The sequence below is a fragment of the Acomys russatus genome, chromosome X (genome assembly GCF_903995435.1).
Source record: "Acomys russatus chromosome X, mAcoRus1.1, whole genome shotgun sequence".
Lineage (NCBI taxonomy): Eukaryota > Metazoa > Chordata > Mammalia > Rodentia > Muridae > Acomys > Acomys russatus.
The window spans coordinates 97022310-97043458 of record NC_067169.1 but is presented as its reverse complement, the minus strand read 5'-3'; the positions used below and the strand labels follow the sequence as shown (position 1 = coordinate 97043458).

The 21149-nt window shown below is 35.0% G+C and overlaps 1 protein-coding gene across 7 annotated transcripts in view; it reads left to right on the top strand.

Moving 5' to 3' along the window:
- Thoc2 (THO complex subunit 2) overlaps nt 1-21149 on the top strand; it is a 114554-nt gene that overhangs the window by 62672 nt on the left and 30733 nt on the right. For all 7 annotated transcript variants that reach the window (XR_007830166.1, XR_007830167.1, XM_051141056.1 and 4 more), the window contains exons 16-30: nt 3074-3158; nt 4005-4098; nt 4491-4571; nt 6065-6161; nt 8521-8638; nt 10089-10268; nt 11080-11244; nt 14481-14756; nt 15835-15976; nt 16417-16574; nt 17620-17748; nt 18034-18165; nt 18250-18434; nt 18934-19112; nt 19332-19434. Coding sequence is in view for 5 of the 7 variants with exons in the window: in XM_051141056.1 (XP_050997013.1) it covers nt 3074-3158; nt 4005-4098; nt 4491-4571; nt 6065-6161; nt 8521-8638; nt 10089-10268; nt 11080-11244; nt 14481-14756; nt 15835-15976; nt 16417-16574; nt 17620-17748; nt 18034-18165; nt 18250-18434; nt 18934-19112; nt 19332-19434 (2124 nt within the window). In the remaining 2 variants the exon portion in view is untranslated. The remainder of the gene's footprint in view (nt 1-3073; nt 3159-4004; nt 4099-4490; nt 4572-6064; nt 6162-8520; nt 8639-10088; nt 10269-11079; nt 11245-14480; nt 14757-15834; nt 15977-16416; nt 16575-17619; nt 17749-18033; nt 18166-18249; nt 18435-18933; nt 19113-19331; nt 19435-21149) is intronic.

Below are 21149 nucleotides of genomic sequence, written 5' to 3'. Positions count from 1 at the left end.
GGCTTGATGAACCTGAAAGAGTTTTGGCTTAAGAAGCCTACAGAACCCCCCCTCCCCCAAAGCTGGGCATGGTGATGTACCCCTTTAATCCCAACACTCAGGGAAGCAGGGTCAGATGAATCTCTGTGAGTTCAAGGCCAGCCTGGTCTACAAAGGGAGTCCCGGACAGCCAAGGCTATACAGAGAGACCCTGTCTTGGGAAAACAAAAAACAAAAACAACAACAACAACAACAACAACAAAAACAACAAAAACAAAATAGAACGAAACACTGTCTCCAAAACAAAAACAAAAACAAGACTACAGATATAGTTTTTAGCTTATCAAAAATCAGATTAGGTTATCTATCTATCTATCTATCAATCAATAATATCAGGTTTTGAATGTGAGGAGAGAGAGAGAGAGAGAGAGAGAGAGAGAGGGAGAGAGAGAATATATGAGAATTTGTGCTAGGCACTGAGTTGAGTGCTTTGATAAGTAATAATTATGAATTTCCTTGATTCTATTCTAATCATAACCCCAATTCTTTTATCTGGAGTAGTAGAGTACCTAGTATTATTTCCTTATTTCAAAATCCTTGGTTGACTTGACAATACTTGATAGATTGTATGTTAAGCTTTATGGCAATGTGAAATTAGAGATACTCCTTGATCTTTCCTACCATACATCCTACCTCATTTCCTAATGGTTATACTTAAGCTGTATTGATCCTACTTGTTTCTCTAAATGACTTGTTTCCCTAAACGTACCATGGTCTCCTTAGCCTTACTTCCTTCATATGTATTTTTGTTTCCTTTATTTATACAAGGTTTTTCTTTTCCTCTCCATCTTGAGCTTGAGTGTCAGCTGTCTGAAGCCTCCCAGCATATACTGCTGTTGGAATTGATTTGTGCTACCAGTACACCTTAGGCAAATTATGTTAGCATTCTACTTGGGCACATGACTATGCTAGTTTTCTTTTGTGTGATTACCTAGAATTCAGTAGATGAATGACGATGCTGGTTCTATACACAAGTATTATCATATACTTTCTTTCTATGACCAGCTTAGTTCAAGTGCCACAGTGTTCTCCAGTTTTATCTATGTTGTGAATGACAGAATTTCTTTCTTCTTTAAAGTGAGAAATGTGGTTATTAGACATTAGCAGAAGGGGGAGTATTAGGGAAAAGAGAGATTGGAAGGAAAGGAGAGATATTGATCAAAGGATACAAGATTTTATTTACATGTAAGTAATAAATCTTATTTATCATACTGTGTGGTGACCACAATCAATAAGAATAAGAATGTATATTGCAAAATTTTTAAAAGAATAGCCTTTTAAGACTCACACTAAAATAAAAACTGGTTTTGAGGCCATAAAATAATTGGCATGACTGATTCATTCTACAATGCCTATATCAATCACATTGTGCTCTTGTAAAATCTACATATTTTTAAAGGTGTATAGTAAAAAATTTCTCATCCTGTTCTTCACACACTCTATTCTCTCCTTGAGGAGAAAAGTAAAGTAACCAGTATTTAGATTGTTATTTATTCTTTCTTTAAGGCAATATGAATATCATTTACACTTTTAATATTATCAATTGAATATAAGTACTGTTCTAAAATTTGTTACCATCTAGAAAAGAACGTCTGTCAAGAGTAGGGTATTCCCTGAACTTGGGAGTCTGAGGCAGGAGAATAATGAGTTTGATCTCTGTTGTTACTACCTATTGATATGAGACAATGTCAGAAAAATTAACAAACAAAAAAGAACATGGAAAATTTAAAAACATGGTTTTAAATTTGTGTCTTTAGTTAGGCTAGGCTTGAGAGCAAAAACTGCTTTCATTTTTGTATTCTTAGTGTTAGGCATTTTGTCATAGTAAGCATTAATATCAGTGAATGCATACATGAATATAAGTTATTATTTAGTGTAGAACACTATGTTAGAATTTTTAATGTTTTAGGATTTTTGTTACATTTTAGCTTAGCTGTTGTACCAAACTTCATGAGTTTGCTGCTTAAACTTTTTACATTAAGAGTGGAGTATAATAAAATTATTTAAGTTTTCAAATCATTCATTCTGCATATGCTCATTGATTGTGTTTTATATGCCTGGCACTCTGGTAGCTTGAAGGTATAGGAGACCATCAAGAAAATATTTCTTTAATTTTGCTTATTTTTTCCTTCATGGTTGTGAAGACATGCAATAGAATTAGAAGTATATAGTATATGTGAATAGGGAGAGTGTAAACCTTGACAAGAACTACTTAGAACAGTGTTAGAAATAGGGAGAAGTGATGTTAAATTTGAAGGCAAAAGAGAATATGATTTCAAGTTTAAAACTATTAGCAGGGAATGGGAGAAACTGAGGTATAGGAAATAAGAAGGGGAAGCAGCTGATGATTACAGCATTTTAATTATTGGATTGCTTTTTTATCATAAGAAACTTCTTAACATAATTTTTACTTTGAAAATGGTTACATTCCTTGAATTACAAATTGAACTCATACTTTATTATGTTTTTAAAAAATGTTTTGTGGTGCTAGGTGTAGATTCCTTTTAGAAAGCTGCTTTCCTTTCATTTGTATACTTGTGGATGTTTATAGATTTTCTGCTGTAATTATGTAATCATCTCAAAAAAGCCTCCAATTTTGTGTAATAACTGTTTTGAGCTATGAGTTTCATTGATACAAAATTTTAGAATCTTGGAAAATGTATGGTGAGCACAGAAGAAATAAAGACAAATAAAAGTAATATTGTTTTTTGATTTTAAAAATTGTGTATCTTGAATAAGAAAATGGGAGAAGTAATCTCTGAATTGATAAATGAAATCTTGTAAATCTAAAATAATTATTATTCTTTAAAAAATTTTCACGTATTTGTACAGTAAAGTAAGTTTTATCCTTAGTAGATAGCTCTTAAATTTCCTAAGCGAGTCCAGCTTCTGCTTCAGAGTAGATAAAAATGCAGTAGCCTGCTTGCATGGATCCATTTTGTTTGTTTGGGTTTTTGTCATAATATAACAGAGAATATCAGCATCATGAGTAATGTTACTCAGTATGATCCTTGACATTTCTCTTCCTTTGTAGGCGTCTAACCAAGGAAAATGTGAAGCCTTCAGGAAGACAGATTGGCAAGCTGAGCCACAGCAATCCAACCATTTTGTTTGATTATGTATGTTTTGAAGTTAATATTATTCTAAGAGATTTTTCTTTTAGTTTTCTTTAAATCAGTATAAGTGGAAATGAAATGATAAAAATTTAAAAATGTTTAGAAAACAGATGAAATGCCACTTTATGCTAAAAACAAAATTTCCCATATATTTAACACATCAGTCTCTTTTCTAGTAATGTACAACGGAACTACTGTTAAGTTTTAGAAACATCTGAATAGTGTTTCAATTTGATTCAGTTATACCAATGTTATCTTTAAAAAAAAATATCATTATTCAAATTCTGATACAGCATATTTTGATCATATTCCTTTCCTTCCCACAAGTCTTCCCAGATCCTTCCTACCTTTCTAGCCACTCACCTTCATGTTTTCTCTCTTACTTGGAAAAAAAAAAAAAGACAAAAAATAGGTACCCGAAACAAAAAGCTGAGTCCATTTTAGGAAGACCAAATAACATTTAAAACAGGACTAGTCTCTGCTATTCCAAAATCCAAGTCTAGACTTCCTAGATGGAAAATGTAGACTTAGAAAAATACTCTATATGACAATGATAATGTATATAAATACAAAATAGCCACTTTGTTTTGGGGGCAGCCTTTCTCTGTGTATCTCTGGCTGTTTTGGAACTCTCTCTGTAGACCAGACTGGCCTCAAACTCAGAGGTCTGCCTGCCTCTGCCTCCACAGTGCTGGGATTAAAGGCATGTGTGACCTCACCCAGCTAGAACCACTTTGATTGCATTATTTCTAATTTTGGAAAAGTATGAACATTAATTAGCATAGACGTTTGGCTTTTGTTTGTTTCTTTGTTCATGTAGTTGATGTACCTTCTTTCTTGATCTTCCAGATCTTGTCCCAAATACAGAAATATGATAACTTAATAACGCCTGTAGTAGATTCATTGAAATACCTCACTTCATTGAATTATGACGTTTTGGCCTGTATCCTTTCATGTGGCGCAAAATACAGATTTCGTGTGTCCTTGTATTTAAATGTTAAATGATTATTTTTCTGAATTCTTTAGTAATGATCTAAGGTTGGTCGACCTGGCTGATGTGCAGTCAAACCAAAGTATTGAAAGTGAAGTTGTGTGTATGCATTTGTATGTATGCACATACGTGAGTGCTTTGTGTTATATAAAGTGAGAGCCTCATTTTACCAAACAGGTTGATACAGGTAGAATGTTACTTGTTCGGAGATGGAAAAGAGGGCAATGAAGGAGGGTTGATTGATATATGATGAGTATGGTTGTTATTTTTATTTCTCCCTAAAGATGTGGGGGTTTAAGGATCTTGGTTACTATGTGATATTTTTTTTTCTTAATGTGTGAAAGATTGTATCATTGAAGCTTTAGCTAATCCTGAAAAGGAGAGAATGAAACATGATGACACAACCATCTCAAGCTGGCTTCAGAGTAAGTACTTTTTTCTTAAGGATGCTAATACTAAGGAGATGGGAACTGCCATGCTTTATTTGGCTTTATTTCAGGCTTTTAAGAGCTTATTTTTCAAGAGTTCTTGAGGATCTGTAGCCCCTCAGCTTGTTCTGCAAAGTGTCCAGGACCTTGACTCCATATGGAGATTAGTTTTTAGTACTTATTTATTTTCTTTACTTAAGAGACTATTTTCTACTATGATAGAATTTGAGGAAGCTGTCTCTGGACTGAATGTGTTAGTGTCATCTGATCTGGGAAGTTAAATGGGATTGGGCTGGTCTAGGATGTAGATGGGAGAATTTGGGAAGGCATCTGGAAGGTGACTGTCCCTTTCTTTCGAACTTACTGTTATTTAGAGGTTACATGCTTGCCTTGTCTAGTGTATTTGAATCTGAATTTCCTACTGTACTGTACACTCCTTAAGTGTAGGACTTAAGTTTGGTCTAATTATGTAGTTGGCAAATAATTTTTAAGATACAGATTATTAGATACTCTTCCTCTTGTCTTTACTGGAGTTTCCTCTCCCCTCAGGAAATAATAGGGGCTATTGGTTAAAATTGCATTTCCCAGGCTGGCCACATGGCTCAGCATTTAAGAGCATTGATACTCTTCCAGAGGACTCTGCTTCTAGTCCCAGGACTGATATGGTGCCTTGCAACCCACTTTTACTCCAGTTCTGGGAAATTTGACACCGGTTTCTGATCTTTGTGGACATCAGGCACACACATGGTACATAAACATAAATACAGGCAGGACACCCATACATACAAAATTTAAAAATTCTTCCTCTCGTAAAGTTAACCATTTCTTTTGTTGTCTATAACTGTAGCATGTTCTTAGATAAAAGTAATATTTTTTGGCTCAAAAATTTTAGGGGAAGGCATTTGGTTGTTTGAGTTTAGTTGGTATTCTGCATTACTGAGTCCTAGTTTACCAGGGTGCCTAGATTGAATTACTGCTGTAGTTTGTTCTGTGACCATGAGCAAGTCATGTGTTCCATCTATTTTCAGTTTGCATCATCAGCATAAAACTAACCTAATGTGACTGCTCTAAGAATTAATCAACATAGTGTTCTTATTTATGTACGCTTATTAAATATTAGCCATTACTATGGTAAAACTCCATTCAGTCATATCAGTCAAAAATTAATTCATACAGGACTAGAGAGATGGCTCAGTGGTTAAGAGCACTGGTCTTCAAGAGGACCAATGCTTCCAGCCAGGACCCACATGGCAGCTCACAGTGATCTACACCACCTGTTCCAGGGATCTAACACCATCTTCTAGTTTCTTTAGGCACCTGCCACATATGTGGTGCACATACATACATGTAGGCAAACATGTACACACATAAAATAAAAATAAATCTTTAAAAATTATTCATACCTCATTTTGTTTTAGAAATTGAATTTGTTGAAATTATACTTGTGCTTTTTGTTTCATGAACTGTTTTTATTTTTTTATTCCATGTAGGTCTGGCTAGTTTCTGTGGTGCAGTATTCCGTAAATATCCGATTGATCTTGCTGGTCTTCTTCAGTATGTAGCCAATCAATTAAAGGCAGGCAAAAGGTAATTTATATAGAAATGAAATTCTGTAATTCAAGCACTTCTGGTAGTCTTGGAATGTTGTGACTACTGTTACTTTGAAAGATTCATATTCAACTGGAATAGTTACTTATTTATAGAATATATTTTTTCAAGGTAGAATCTCACTATGAAGTTCAGGTTGCCTTTGAAATTGAGATCTTCCCTCTCAAGTGTTAGAATTGCATGTGTAGTGATTTTTTTTTTGACACAGGGTCTCATCATATAGCCCTGGCCATCCTGGAACTCACTATGAAATTCAGGCTGGCCTCAAACTCATGGAGACCACCCTGCATGCTTCTGCCTCCTGAATGCTTGGATTAAAGGCATGTGCCACTATGCCTGGCTATCAAATCTTTAAGAGAAAGTAGAAGTCAGTACAGAGAGATAATTTCTTTAGTGTACTATAACATTTGGTTACATATGTAACTCATTAAAAAGCAGTTAACTTATTTTACCATTAAGCTTTTTTAAGGGAATATATAGGAAAAAGTACTTTTTGAATATGTACTTAGGGATATGTAAGAATTAATGTGGTTGTACTGGTTTCCTTCTTTGTGAACACTAGTGTAACCTGGGCTAGTGACAGTGCTTAGGCACCAATAGACTGATTATAAACAAATAGCTCTATATTGTTTTTATAAGATTTCTGATAGAAATTTACCCCCCCCCCTCATAAAAGCTCTTTGCTGTTTCAAACAGGTGCTAAATTAATTCTTGACAGAGTGTTAAATTGGCTTTGGGAAAACATTAAAAATATATAGACTCTAGGTTTTGTCGGGAAACCATTTCTAGTTTTGTCATCTGTCACTCCTGTATTATGCTTCTTTCTACAAGCCATGAGAAGACTAGTTTTATAATCTATAATTTAGTTTGCTTTATTATCAATACATATTTGTGGCCATTTAATTAAAAGTTTAAAAACATCTGAATGCCACATTTGTAAGTGTTACAGCTTGGATGGATTGGTAGTTGTGTATTAGTTTGCACGAAACTGCCTGGTTTAGGAATTGATGGCACATTGAAAAGAAGACCCTGATATGAGTATTAGAGAAGTAAGTATACCTTCCTCCAGTAACTTCTGTATTGAAAGAAATACTTTCATTTTTTGAAAAATTAAGTAATTAAAGAAAGTTATAGAAGTCACAAAGTGTTTCCAGTGACAGTTCTAAATGTTGCAGATTAAAGTGTATACCTAGCCAGGTGTGGTGGCAGATGGCTATAATTCCAGAGCACTTAAGTAGGAGGACCATGAGTTTGAGGTTGGCTACATAGTGAGGCTATGTCTCTAAAAACTTTACCTGTTAACACACAACTATAATGTGCTTTGTATTTTACAAAACCTTGTAATTTAGGCTCAAGCACCACAACTTGTCTGTTTTCACTTTTGTTTTTTCCTTCCCATTATCTTTTCTAATTATGTTTGATTATGGCAGGTCTTTATTCATTGTTATTTGGAATTTTGGGGGGATGAGTTTCTATTGTAGAAGACTCATTGAGCACTCTAAATTGGAGGATGAGGAAGATATTGGGGCAGCTGATGAAAGTGAAATACAAAAACAATAGAATAAGTATTAGAATTACTAAAGCTGGCAAAGGCTATAGTTATGTGAACAAGTTCTATTCTAATGTGCATTCTTAGACATTTAATATGCTCTGCATCACCCCATAGAGCAGTGAGAGTGAGAAAAGGAGACTGCTCTGTGTGTGAGGGGGACAGGGAGGGAGAGGGAAAAGTGAGGGAGGGAGGAAGGGAGAAGAGGAAGAGGAAGAGACGTAGAAACAGACAAATTAAAAAGTGTGAGAATGAGAGGGCAAAGGGGCCAGGGACAAGATGCTCCCTCTAAGAATATATTTTCAGTGTCCTGCTTCCTCTAGCTAGGCTTCACCTAAAGTTTCAAGAACCTTCTAAAATAGTGCCATCAGATTGGGATCAAGTCCTTAACCCATGCCCTTTTGGTGGATATTTTATATTTATTGACAAAACAGAATGAGACAAGTAGAGGAGGAGAGGGAGGAAGTGCAGGGAAACTGTGAGTAAAAATATATGCAGTTTGGGTAAGGGATATATGAGTATGTTTCTTATTATTTTTATTTTTAAATCCTATCTCCAAGCTTCAAGTTAATCCAGGTAAAAACTTAAAGATAAACATGAAACATTTTCATTGTAGTACTAGAAGGGATATAGGGATGTAACTATTTTATTTAAAAATAAAATAAAAAACAAGCCTTGGTGTTGTTTCTCATTCCTTATTTATGTCTAAGTAAAGATTCTTATCTTATTATTTTCATATTTAAAATTTTTACTTCAAATTGGTCAGTTTCTTTTACTTTTTTGTACTAGTTTTGACCTACTAATATTGAAAGAAGTGGTACAAAAAATGGCAGGAATTGAAATTACAGAGGAAATGACAATGGAGCAATTAGAAGCTATGACTGGTGGGGAGCAGCTGAAGGCTGAGGTAAGAATTGCTGTTTTTGTTTACTGAGTTCTTAAAATCAAATATACTATGGTTCCACTATATCCGTGGCTTTGCTTTTTTAAGGTGTCAATTACCAATGGTTAGCCACAATTCAAAATTAAAAGAAAAAACTCCAGAAATAAATAAATTATAATTTTTTAGTTTGAGATCCATTTTGTGCAGAATGGTGAAAATCTTTTGCCTTTCTTTTTGCTCACTTTTGGCACATAAATTGACCATCATATCCATACTGTATAATTTATTTGTCACATTATAGCCATCTTGGTTTATGATTTTGGCTTTGTAGATAGTAATATTGGTTATATGGCAAAATGCTTGTTTCCCAATTCTTCATTACTATGCCTAAGTGTTGTTTCTTATCATGTCATCATAAGAATGATGAATGCAGTACAATAACATACTTGAAGAGTGACCATGTTCACATAACTTTTATTATATCATTTTGATTGTTTTTTTATTGTTAATTTCTTGCTGTGCCTAATTAAGTTTTGTCATAGGCATATATGCGTAGGAAAAACAATTTTTGTGGGGTTTGGTACCATCTACAGTTTTCAGTTATGCACTGTGGCTCGTGGAACATATCTGCCACAGATAAGTGGACAATACTGTGTGTGGTCATAGTATAGAATTCAAATAGTATATAATTACCTAAAGCCTAATTTTAAAGCATACATGTTCTTTCAAAATCACTGCTACCTTCTTTTTTTAAAGAGCTGTGATACACTAGTAATTAGAACTTAAAATATAAAAGACAGTAACATATCTGTCCTGAAAAATGCTAGATCTTCAATTTCCTTAATATTTTCACTGGAATAAATCTTTATTACAGTCTATTAAATCTCTTCACTGAATAAAAAATAATTCTTTATAAGAGACTACAGAGTGGAGAATGGAAAGTGAATAAATTTAAGTACAGTTGAGTTACCATTAGCTAGATTATAATCAGTAATACTTCTATTAAAGTACATTTGTCAAGGAAAACAAATATAGAATATAGAAATGCTTTATTCTAGTGTTTTATGTTAAGCCAGGCATTTTTAAAAATTGTTTTCAGCTGGGCATGGATGCACACACCTTTAATCCCAGCACTTGGGATGCAGAGGCAGATGGATCGATGTGAGTTCAAGGTCAGCCTGGTCTACAGAGCGAGTCTGAGGCAGCCAATGCTACACAGAGAAACCCTGTCTCGAAAGAAAAAAAAAGTTCTATTTTTATAAGACAAGGTCCCTTTGTAGTCCTTAGACTTGTGTAGTTGAGGATGGTCTTGAACTCCCGATCCCCTAACTGTACCTCCCAGGTGCTTGGATTATAATTCCTAGCTCAGAAATATTTTAAAGATTATATATCAACTTTCCTCTGTGTCTTTTTCCAGTGAGATGGTATGGAGTACATTGCATGTAACAGTAAATCTGTTTCTTCTGTTATATAGGGTGGTTATTTTGGCCAGATCAGAAACACTAAAAAGTCTTCTCAGAGATTAAAGGATGCACTACTGGACCATGATCTTGCTCTTCCTCTCTGTTTGCTTATGGCTCAGCAGAGGAATGGGGTAATTTTTCAGGAGGGTGGAGAGAAACACTTGAAACTTGTGGGGAAGCTCTATGACCAGGTAAGTGAAAGAAGGTTTGCTGTTGAGGAAGACCCTTTTTAATTCTGATAAAATAGAGATTGTGGTGTCATTTGAAACACATCATTTGTACATATCATATAAATGTGAAACACCTCTAATGTCAAATAGGCTTTTCTTAAATTGGGCCTCTATTTTAAGAGGTGGGTGTAGGAGATACTATGTGTAAGGTTTTCAGTTATTAGACATTCCATAGTGAATGGCCATCAACAGATTGTGAATATAAACTTTATTTTAATTTAAAATTTTTATTTGATACCTAGTAGTTAATTATATATATTTATAGGGTATATTGTCATAATCCACTACATGTATATGATGTGTAAATGATAATATTGGTAATTCATGTTTATATCTTTTTAAACATGTACTATTTGTTAAGAAATATTGAATTATTTTCTTCTAGCTATTTATGCCAGTCTATCCTGAGCTTACTTGTCCTATGGAAGTGCATTTTGGTACTACAGCACCCGCATCTCCCTATACTCTTTCCAGTGATAATCTTAGCCTCTGGCATCTCTCCTTTTCTTTTTACTTTTGTCACGTCAGCATATTTTTAGACCATGTGTACAAGTAGGAGTATAAGAAAATTATCTTTCTGTCCCTCACTTATTTCACTGAACATAGGGTCCTTCATTTCTGTTTCTACCTGTACTGTTGAAACCTGTATCCTTAATTGTCAATTAACATTCTGTTAAAATGACATACCGTAATTATTTGAAAAAATTTTATGTTGGTTTTGGAAAATATTAACCTCTGTGTTTTTTTTTTTTTCATTTTCTTTTTGATTTAGTGTCATGATACCCTAGTACAGTTTGGTGGGTTTTTAGCATCCAATCTAAGTACCGAAGACTATATAAAGCGAGTGCCTTCAATCGACGTGCTCTGTAATGAGTTTCACACACCTCATGATGCAGCATTTTTTCTGTCTAGGCCCATGTATGCACACCATATTTCAGTAAGTATGAATGATTTCATTGTCTTTCAAGAGTAATTATAAATGGTTACACAAATACTTGATTTTTAAACATACCCTAATTTGATAGATACAGATTATATCTTTTCAAGAATTACTCTAATTTCCTGTTACTATTCTTGTCTCAACAGTGAGCAATGAAATGCTATTTTAAAAAATAGTTCTACCTGATTCCTTTCCACACAGGGTGATAGTCAGTTCATAGAAACCCAGGATAGTCTCCTTTTTTCTGTTGACTTGGATTCTGGCCTATCTGTTCTTTATTTTTAGTTCTACAATGTTTATAAAATGTTTTAATTCTGTACTCTATATGGCATTCACTCCAGTTATTGATCCTCTTCTCAAAGATTCCCTCTTTAGTTCCTGTAGGGATGCAGATGTGTAGCAGAGGTATACACAAATGAAACCAGGGGGGAATTTGATGTTCATCTGTTCCTGTAATTGAGAATACTGTTCGTGTTTACTCATGCACTGCTACAGTCTTACTTGATTTAATGACCACTTCATTGGCATTATGCAATAATTCCCCTGTCCTGTATATTCTGCAGGGTTAATGGGAGCAAGGGAGGCTTTTCTACTCCTTTAGAATCTTTCATTCCAGATAACTGAATGCTGCTTGTGTGTAGTTAATGTCTTGCACTCTAACCACATCAGAGAAGTCTTAAAACATAGGGCCTGATTTCTTGAAGAACTTAGGTAGAAAAATTGCTTTATTTCAGGAATTCCATGTTGTACTTTACTATTTTACTCTTCTGAGAACTTGACATCCTAATCAGCAGTAATGAGTCCTAGCAAACAGGAATACCTGGTTGTCTGAGGTTGCCTACACCATTCCTGGTAAAAAAATGGAACAGGTCATTCATACCAATGACTTATCTTTTTTGGGGGTGCATGAAAAGTGCTTTTCTTTTTTGGTTTTTTTTGAGACAGGGTTTCTCTGTGTAGCCTTGGCTGTCCTGGACTCCCTTTGTAAACCAGGCTGGCCTGAAACTCAGCAATCAGCCTGCCTCTGCCTCCCAAGTGATGGGATTAAAGACGTGCGCCACCATGCCCAGTAAAAAATGTCTTTTAAGAGATGTAAAGTCTAATGAAAGAAAGACATTTCCTTCTCAGTTTAGGAAGCCAGAAATACAGGGTGGCATTTATATGTTCTAGGCACTATAAGTGTCTCCCCAACTGACCCCATATTGGCCATATGCGTCTTTGGAAAGGGAGTTCCTCAGCAGCCTAGGGTGTAATTAGATAGGCAGCCATACTTCTCTGACTTCACTTCTGAGGTGAAATACTCAGTGAGCCCTTGATGAATGAGAGAAAATGTGTAAGAAAGTGATGAGAGGGATGGAGGTACAGCTTATAGAGGACCCAAGATGGTTCCCAGCATCTATGTGGGGAGAGTCAGAACTGCTAATAATTCCATGGGATTCAATATTATCTGGCCTCAAACATGACACACACCCACATATCTTCTCTGTCTTAGTCTTTCTCTCATCCATCCATCCATCCATATTTATGTGCACACACACACACACACACACACACACACACACACACAATTAAAAATGAAATCATTATTTTAAATGGTGAGAGAAGAAAAGGGGGTAACTGCAGATTCCCTTTAGCAAATTGGCTACCACAGGCCCTCTTGTGAATTATTCAACAAAGCACTGCTCAAATTCTTGGCCTGACAAAAAGCTTTTTGGATATAAATCATTGGTGCTATACTATTCTTTGTTTGACTGAAGATGTGGACTGAAGTATTAGTTTAACTTTAGATAAGGGAAATTGGTATTGTAGATGCAATATAACTCATCTTTTTGACTAAGCCTAGTTTTCTGACTAGATACTAGTAGGAGGCCTACCAATAGATTCACAGCTTCAGAAACAGAGACATGGGGAGATGGGGTCTATTTGTGCTGTTATTCAATTTCCTCATAACTATAATTATATTTTCACTTTTAATCATAGATACTCATCACAAAACAGATCTGAAAGGGTGTTTTTTTTGCCCCAGTTCTAGATATTTCCTATGTAGATAATCAGATTGTCATATGCAGGTAGTTTCAGCACTGTTTTATCTCATGTCTTGTTAGAACCTTAGAAGATGTCATTTCACTCATCTAGATTCATATTAGTTACCTTCAGCAACTCTGTCTTCTAAATGTAAAAATCCATTTTACCCTAGTTACTGTTTTAATTTCTGATATAATTGATATATTCTCCTATAGCTAATAGTTTTTGGAGCTTTGTCAACTCCGCAGTTTCGGTAGTTATCAGCATGCTCTCTATTAAGAGAAAAAAAAAAGAAGAAGAAAGAAAGAAGGACTCCTACTTCTAAAACAATTACAAGACTCCTGGATATTGCTTGACATACTGTTAGTCTAGTCAGCCTGGATGAGTTATAGTCAGTCCCAAGGCAGCTGAGACTATTTCCTGCCAGTGCAGAACTGGAGCAGACCCTCTGATTGATGATCATCTGGTTTGGGATTGTATGCTTAGAATAAACAGAACGATTTCAGTGTTTTCTAATACAAAGAAGCAGCTGGTTGTAGGACTTCTTTTAGATTGACCATAAGAATGATGATGCCTAAACCAAGTAAAACTTTCTTGGCGAGAAGTTTTTCATCATAAAATGGCTAAAAGACATAAGACAATGTATTTTTTTTTTTGCTGCATTTGACATATATCCTATGAACTAATAATTATGTCAGTATCATTGCACTAATAGATTCATTTTTATCTCATGTAGCTTCAAGTATAGCCTTCCTCTGATTGGCTCTGTAACTAGGACAAGCCAATCAAGACAAAGAAAATGTAGTATCAGTTCTCACATGGTTTCAATTTAATACACTGCAGGTACTTAAGGAACTTTTTATTTGCCTTGGCAATAGACTAAAGTAGCTCATTGCTCTGTTTGGAAAGTTGTCAATTTTAGCATTGAAGTCTTGCATTGTGGGAAACCCCTAACTCTCTGGCAAACTGAAGTAGTAGTTTCAGTAACTTTTTATGAACTTTCTTAGTCGCAGTCCAGCTTCTTGGCACATGCCCTCTCGGAGTTGGTAGGTCACATTTTATTGAAAAAGACTTTTAGTTAATAACGTAAAAAAAAACCTAAGGACTGGAACAGATTTCAGAGATAATTTATCTTGGAATAAATGCTTAGAATTGCTGCTACAATTTTGTACAAGTATACATGATATGTTTTAACTTTCTATCTCCAGTCAAAATATGATGAACTTAAAAAATCAGAAAAGGGAAGTAAACAGCAACATAAAGTCCACAAATATATTACATCATGTGAGATGGTGATGGCTCCTGTCCATGAAGCAGTGGTCTCTTTACATGTTTCCAAAGTCTGGGATGATATCAGCCCCCAGTTCTATGCTACATTTTGGTCTCTGACAATGTATGACCTTGCAGTTCCCCATACCAGCTACGAAAGAGAAGTCAATAAACTTAAAGTCCAGATGAAAGCGATTGATGACAATCAAGAAATGGTAAGTTTTGCTGTGACGATGCAAGTATAATAATTATGACATTTATGCAGTATTATTCATGCTTTGTTATTATTTTAGTTCAAGATTCTTGATAGTTCAATTTTGTTGCTCCATAATATTTTAAGTAGATTTGAGGTAACATCTCAATGGTTGGGGTAGGATCTTAGCAGATAGTTGGAAATATAACTAAGGAATAAAAAGACATTCATGTCTTTTCTACTGAACACTGCCCAAGCAACCTAATGTTATTTGTGTGGCTCCTATTTCAAGAACAGTAGGAATTCCCAAAGTATTATTATTCATTCTTTCCCCTCCCCTCTTCCTCCTCCACCCCCTCTCCTCCTCCTCCTTTTTCTTCCTCCTCCTCCTCCTCCTCCTCCTCTTCTTCTTCTTCTCTGTCTCTCTCTCTCTCTCTCTCTCTCTCTCTCTTTCTCTCTCTCTCTCTCTCTCAGGCACGCGCACGCATAGACACATACCAGCAAACACGAATAGTGTAGGGTTTAAGAAGACCTTCTCTACTCTGTTTTTATTTTTTAACAAAAAATTAGGCAGAAACTGGGTAGAATAGTAAATATGATACAATTGAGAGCTTATTTAGATAACCTAGCTGAGGAAAAACAGATGTAAAAGTGGACCTTTAAAAAGATTATGAGAGTAATATGAAGAGTGATTTTGATACAGAGAAGATCTAGTCTAAGGCTAGAGACCAGCTGCATGTCTTGGGGCACTTTGGTATGAGGTACTGAGAACATAGGCTATTCCAGAGACAGAGACAATGCATATTGCTTGTAAACAAGTGGGATATAGGGATGAAGGAAAGTCAAAGAGAACTCCATTTTTGCTTCTGATGGATACTGCCAGAGTTTGGACGGTAACCTGTTCAAAAGTTACGAGAACGTTCTGTGATACTGATTTGGATGTGTTGAATGGAAAGAAAAGTAACACATTCAGGTATATCTACTGTACCATCATGATGAAATAATTATCAAGTATAATCATTTTCAATTTTAATTTAATTTTATACATGAAAAGGGGCAATGTAGATACAGTTAGAAAAGTATCTGCCTTCACTTTGTAGCCTCCAAATAAAAAGAAAAAAGAAAAGGAGCGTTGCACAGCCCTTCAGGACAAGCTTCTAGAAGAAGAAAAGAAACAGATGGAACATGTTCAGAGAGTTCTTCAGAGACTGAAACTGGAAAAGGACAACTGGCTTTTAGCAAGTAAGTTCTTGGGCTTGTACATTCCTGCTGCTGCTAAATTACAAAAACAAACACCTTCTAACTTTGGAGGTGTTCAAGTAGCTATACTCATATTCTGCTCTGTTCACTGTTCAATTTCATGTTCAGAATCAACTTCATATGTTCACTGAGTAACTGATGACAGTTTGCTACTAAAATGAAATTAGTTTATCATGATAATATTGATAACTTAATATTCAGATTTTCTGTACAGAATCATATTTCTGAGGAAATTGTAGATAAATGTCCAAAGAGTAAAAGTGATAGGTTATAGTTTGTATTATGTTGTGATATGAGCATAGCTATCCCATAGTTTGTGGTTTTATAGCATTGTGTACATTACAGTTAAAATGTCATGTTTGGTAGCCTTGAGGAATTTGAGGAAGAAGATAACTGCTTAATGCATTCTTCTTTTATTTTAGAGTCTACCAAAAATGAGACCATCACAAAATTTCTACAGCTATGTATATTTCCTCGATGCATTTTTTCAGCAATTGATGCTGTTTACTGTGCTCGTTTTGTTGAGTTGGTACATCAACAGAAAACTCCAAATTTTTCCACACTTCTTTGCTATGATCGAGTAAGTTCTTATATTTCAGCCTTTAAAAAAATTATACAAAGACAGCTAAGTATTATAAACTCTAGAAGCATTGGGTATACACTGAATAGCATGATCTTAAAAGCCAAGTTCCTTACTTTGAATCCTAGCTCTACTTCTTTCTAACTATATGATCTTTCACAAGATATTTAACCTCTCTGTGCCTCAGTTTTTTTATTGATAGAAAGGGTCCTGCCTTGTAATATTAATTTGAGGTTTAACTATGTTACTATACATAAGAACCTCAGGTATTGCAATCTGTTGCACCCATGGTTAGAGCTATTCACTCATGATTTGAATTTAATAATCCTCTCTACTCTTTAACATTGACTCCTCCAAACAAAATGAGAGAATACAACCTTCCACCCAAATAAAAGACTTTATACTGTCACAACACATAAAAGCAGAGAAGTCTATCAGTGCTGTCATAGTCATGGCTTTTTCCATCTTGCTTTTTTCTTATGTTATTCTATTTATGGGTTTGAAATCTGTGTTGTAGCATGTCTACTGCACACTTCTAAATTTTATCACCTTTGCTTTTGCCTACTGTCTATTCAGTCTCAGTCATGAATGGCTACATCTTCAAGAAGCATTATGGAATAATAATAACAACAACAAAACAACAACAGACTTTTCTTTTATTATAAATCAGATTTCTTCATAAAAATTTACTTGGATGTTTTATTTGTTTTGTTTGTTTGTTTCCAAGACAGGGTATCTCTGTGTAGCCCTGGCTGTCCTGGACTCTCTTTGTAGACCAGGCTGGCCTCGAACTCACAGAGATCCACCTGCCTCTGCCTCCCAAGTGCTGGGATTAAGGGTGTGTGCCACCATGCCCGGCTTACTTGGGTGTTTTATGATTGCTATTTTTCCACTGAATCTAGAGTTGCAAAAATCTCTGCAGGTGTGGATATAAAAGGAGAAAGTACATTTTTAACTAAATTTATCTGTTTATTGTCATTTACTATAGTACAGTCTTAGTATTTTCAGTTAGTTTGATTTTTTCTTTCTAACATTTTTCCTCTAGGTTTTTTCTGACATAATTTACACAGTTGCAAGCTGTACTGAAAATGAAGCTAGTCGATATGGGAGATTTCTCTGCTGTATGTTAGAGACTGTGACCAGGTGGCATAGCGATAGAGCCACATATGAAAAGGTATATGATTAATAAATGTTTATATTTTACCTGTGTATGTAATTATTGCTTCAGAATGGTCAGTTTAAAACAATTTAAGATTCAGGTATAAAGTGATACTTAAAAATCACAATTAATATATTATTTTAAAAAGTAGAATTTAAAAAAAAATTGTTTCAACTTGACATTTCAAGTTAATGTCATCGGATAAGCTGAACCTTTTACATAGAGTTACTGATCTGGTCTCATTCTCCTATTTTGTGAGATAAATTTTACCTCTGATGATGAGAAATTTATTTTCCTTAGGAATGTGGAAACTATCCAGGATTCCTTACCATATTACGGGCAACTGGATTTGATGGTGGAAATAAAGCTGATCAATTAGATTATGAGAATTTTCGACATGTTGTACATAAGTGGCATTACAAACTAACCAAGGTAAAAATTAGTGGCTATTTTTCAATTTTTTTTTCTTTTCAAACCAGTCTTTTATGATAATACTTCTTTAAATGTCTGTTATAGGCATCAGTACACTGCCTTGAGACAGGCGAATATACTCACATCAGGAATATATTGATTGTGCTAACAAAAATACTTCCTTGGTACCCAAAAGTTTTGAATCTGGGTCAGGCTTTGGAAAGAAGAGTGAATAAAATATGCCAAGAGGAAAAAGAGAAGAGGCCAGATCTATATGCATTGGCTATGGGGTAACACAATTATACTTTAATGTGATTTATGAGACTAGATTACAGAAGGATTCTGAAGATGCAAAAATGTTTTACAATGTTGAAGTCTTATCTTCTGCTTTACTTCAGGAGATTATGGGAGATTATGCGATCATGTTCCCACAGGCTGGTGGTGAGAGTTGTCACTTCTGATTATCAACTTCCGGTCTATACTGGATGATAGTTTCAAAGAAATATAATATTTCTTGAAAGGCGGGAGGGAGTGTAACTTTGTCATAGCTACCATATCTGGAGGCGCAAAAGGAGAAAAACTCTCTAGTTAAAAAAATTAGTTTAGTGTGAAAGAATGACTAAGTTTGTAGAACACTCTAAAGACCTTGGAGAATATACTGAAAATTAGCATTTTATTTTCTAGAACTAAGTAGCATAGTCAATAATCTGCTAATTTTATTTGACTAAACCCCATATCTGTGTATTTTGATTTGTGTATGTGTATTTAAACACTTTGTGCGACTTTCAGCTACTCGGGGCAGTTGAAAAGTAAAAAGTCACACATGATACCTGAAAATGAATTTCATCACAAAGATCCTCCTCCAAGGAATGCTGTTGCCAGTGTACAAAATGGGCCTGGTGGTGGGACTTCTTCATCATCCATAGGAAGTGCATCTAAATCGGATGAAAGTGGCACGGAGGAGACTGGTATGCTTGTTTGTAGATGCTTCTCAATAATATATTAAAATATTTTATCACATGATAATTACAATGCTAGCCTCCTTGCTTTTTATTCCCTAGTTATGAGGATGTAACTATTAAGAATTAATCAGCCTCCTGGGCCATCCTAATTATCTACTAATCATTTTGCTGTGAAGTCATAGTTTGTGTTTAGATTTGCTAACAAAACCTTTGTTTTTATTTCAGATAAATCAAGGGAGAGATCTCAGTGTGGTATGAAAGCTGTTAATAAGGCTTCTAGTACAACACCAAAAGGGAATTCAAGCAATGGAAATAGTGGCTCTAACAGGTAGGAACACTGTACCATATGTTACAATTCAAAACTTCCTCTGTTGTGTGTGTGTATATGATGGGCGTGTGTGCACATTCATGTGTATGTAAGTGGCCTTGCATGCTTGCCACAATGTGTGTGGAGGTCTAACTTCAGATGTTATTCTACACCTCACACCTTATTTGAAATTGGATCATTTTACTGCATATACCAGGTCAGTTGGCCTACGACCCTTCAAAGAGTCTTTTCTCTGTCTCCCATTTTCCATAGAAGCTACTGGGATTACAGATGAATGCTATTGTGCTTGTCTTTATGCGGGTTTTGGGAAGTTGAACTTGCTTTTTTATACTTGGATGACAAGCACTTTATAAACATAGCCATCTTCCTAACTCCAAAATTCTCTTGTTTAAAAAGTTATCTTTTAAGCCTGGTGTGGTGGAGCACGCCTTTGATTCCCACACTCAGGAGGCAGAGGCAGGCAGACCTCTGTGAGTTCGAGGTCAGCCTGGTCTACAAAGCAAGTTCAGGACAGCCAAGGCTACACAGAGAAACCCTGTCTTGAAAAACCAAAAAAAAAAAAGTTAAAAAAAATTACCTTTTAAGTTAGCATACAGAGTAATTATGGCATTTCCATATGTATGTCTCATTATATTTTATTCTAATTTGCCCTTATATTATGTCCTCCCTTGCTCCCATTGTCTCTAACTAGTCACCTTCTTTCCAAATAATCTCTCTTCTTTTCTTACAACATATTATTATCTTTTGTATTATATATTATCTTCCTTTCTGCCTCTCGTTAATCTCTTAAGACTTAGTCTTCTTTCTTGTTCCTTTTCTGGTTTTATAATGTGTATGATAAATGCATACTTAAATCTAGGTTCTGCATAAGAATGAAAATACGGTATTTGCCTTTTTGAGCCTAATTTCATTTAACATAAAGATTTTCAGTTAAATTCATTTTTCTAGCAAATGCCTTCATTTTTGTTTTCATTTTGACTAAATTTTATTTTGTTATGCATGCCATATTTTCTTTATTCATGAGTCTATTGATAGACATGTAGACTGGTTTTATGTATTGTGAACAGTGCAGCAATAATCAAAAATGTGTATCTCCATGATATGTTGAGGTAGAGACATTTGGGTATATACCCAGGAGTGGAATAGCTGAGGTAGTCTGTTCTTAGTTATTTAGAAGCTTGTATACTGACTTCTCTAGTGGCTGCAACAGGTAACATTCCCACTAGCAATTTGTAAGTGTGACTTTTTACCCTCATTCTCATCAACTTTTTTATTTTCTTGATGAGAGCCATTCTGCCTGGTTCAAAGCAATTTTAATTTTCGTTTCTCTAATGGCTAAGATGTTGAACACTTTTCAAGTATTTATTGGCCATTTATATTCCTTCTATGAGCTATTTATGAGCTCATTACTAGACCATTTATTGATTAGGTGAATTTTAGAGTTATTTGCAATTCTTAGTTCTAAATCTCAATCTCCTGTTTGACACATACTTGGCAGAGCTTTCCCTCTCAGTTTGTATGCTATTCATTCTGATGGTTGTTTCCTTAGCTGTGCAGAAGCCTAATTTCAAGTTATCTTATTTGTCAGTTCTTGGTAATTGTGCTAGGTCCTGGAAGTGCTTTCACTATATTTTCCTTTAGCAGTTTAAGCATTTCAACTCTTACATTAAGGTGTCTGATCATTTTGAATTGATTTTGAGCAGAATGAGTAATAG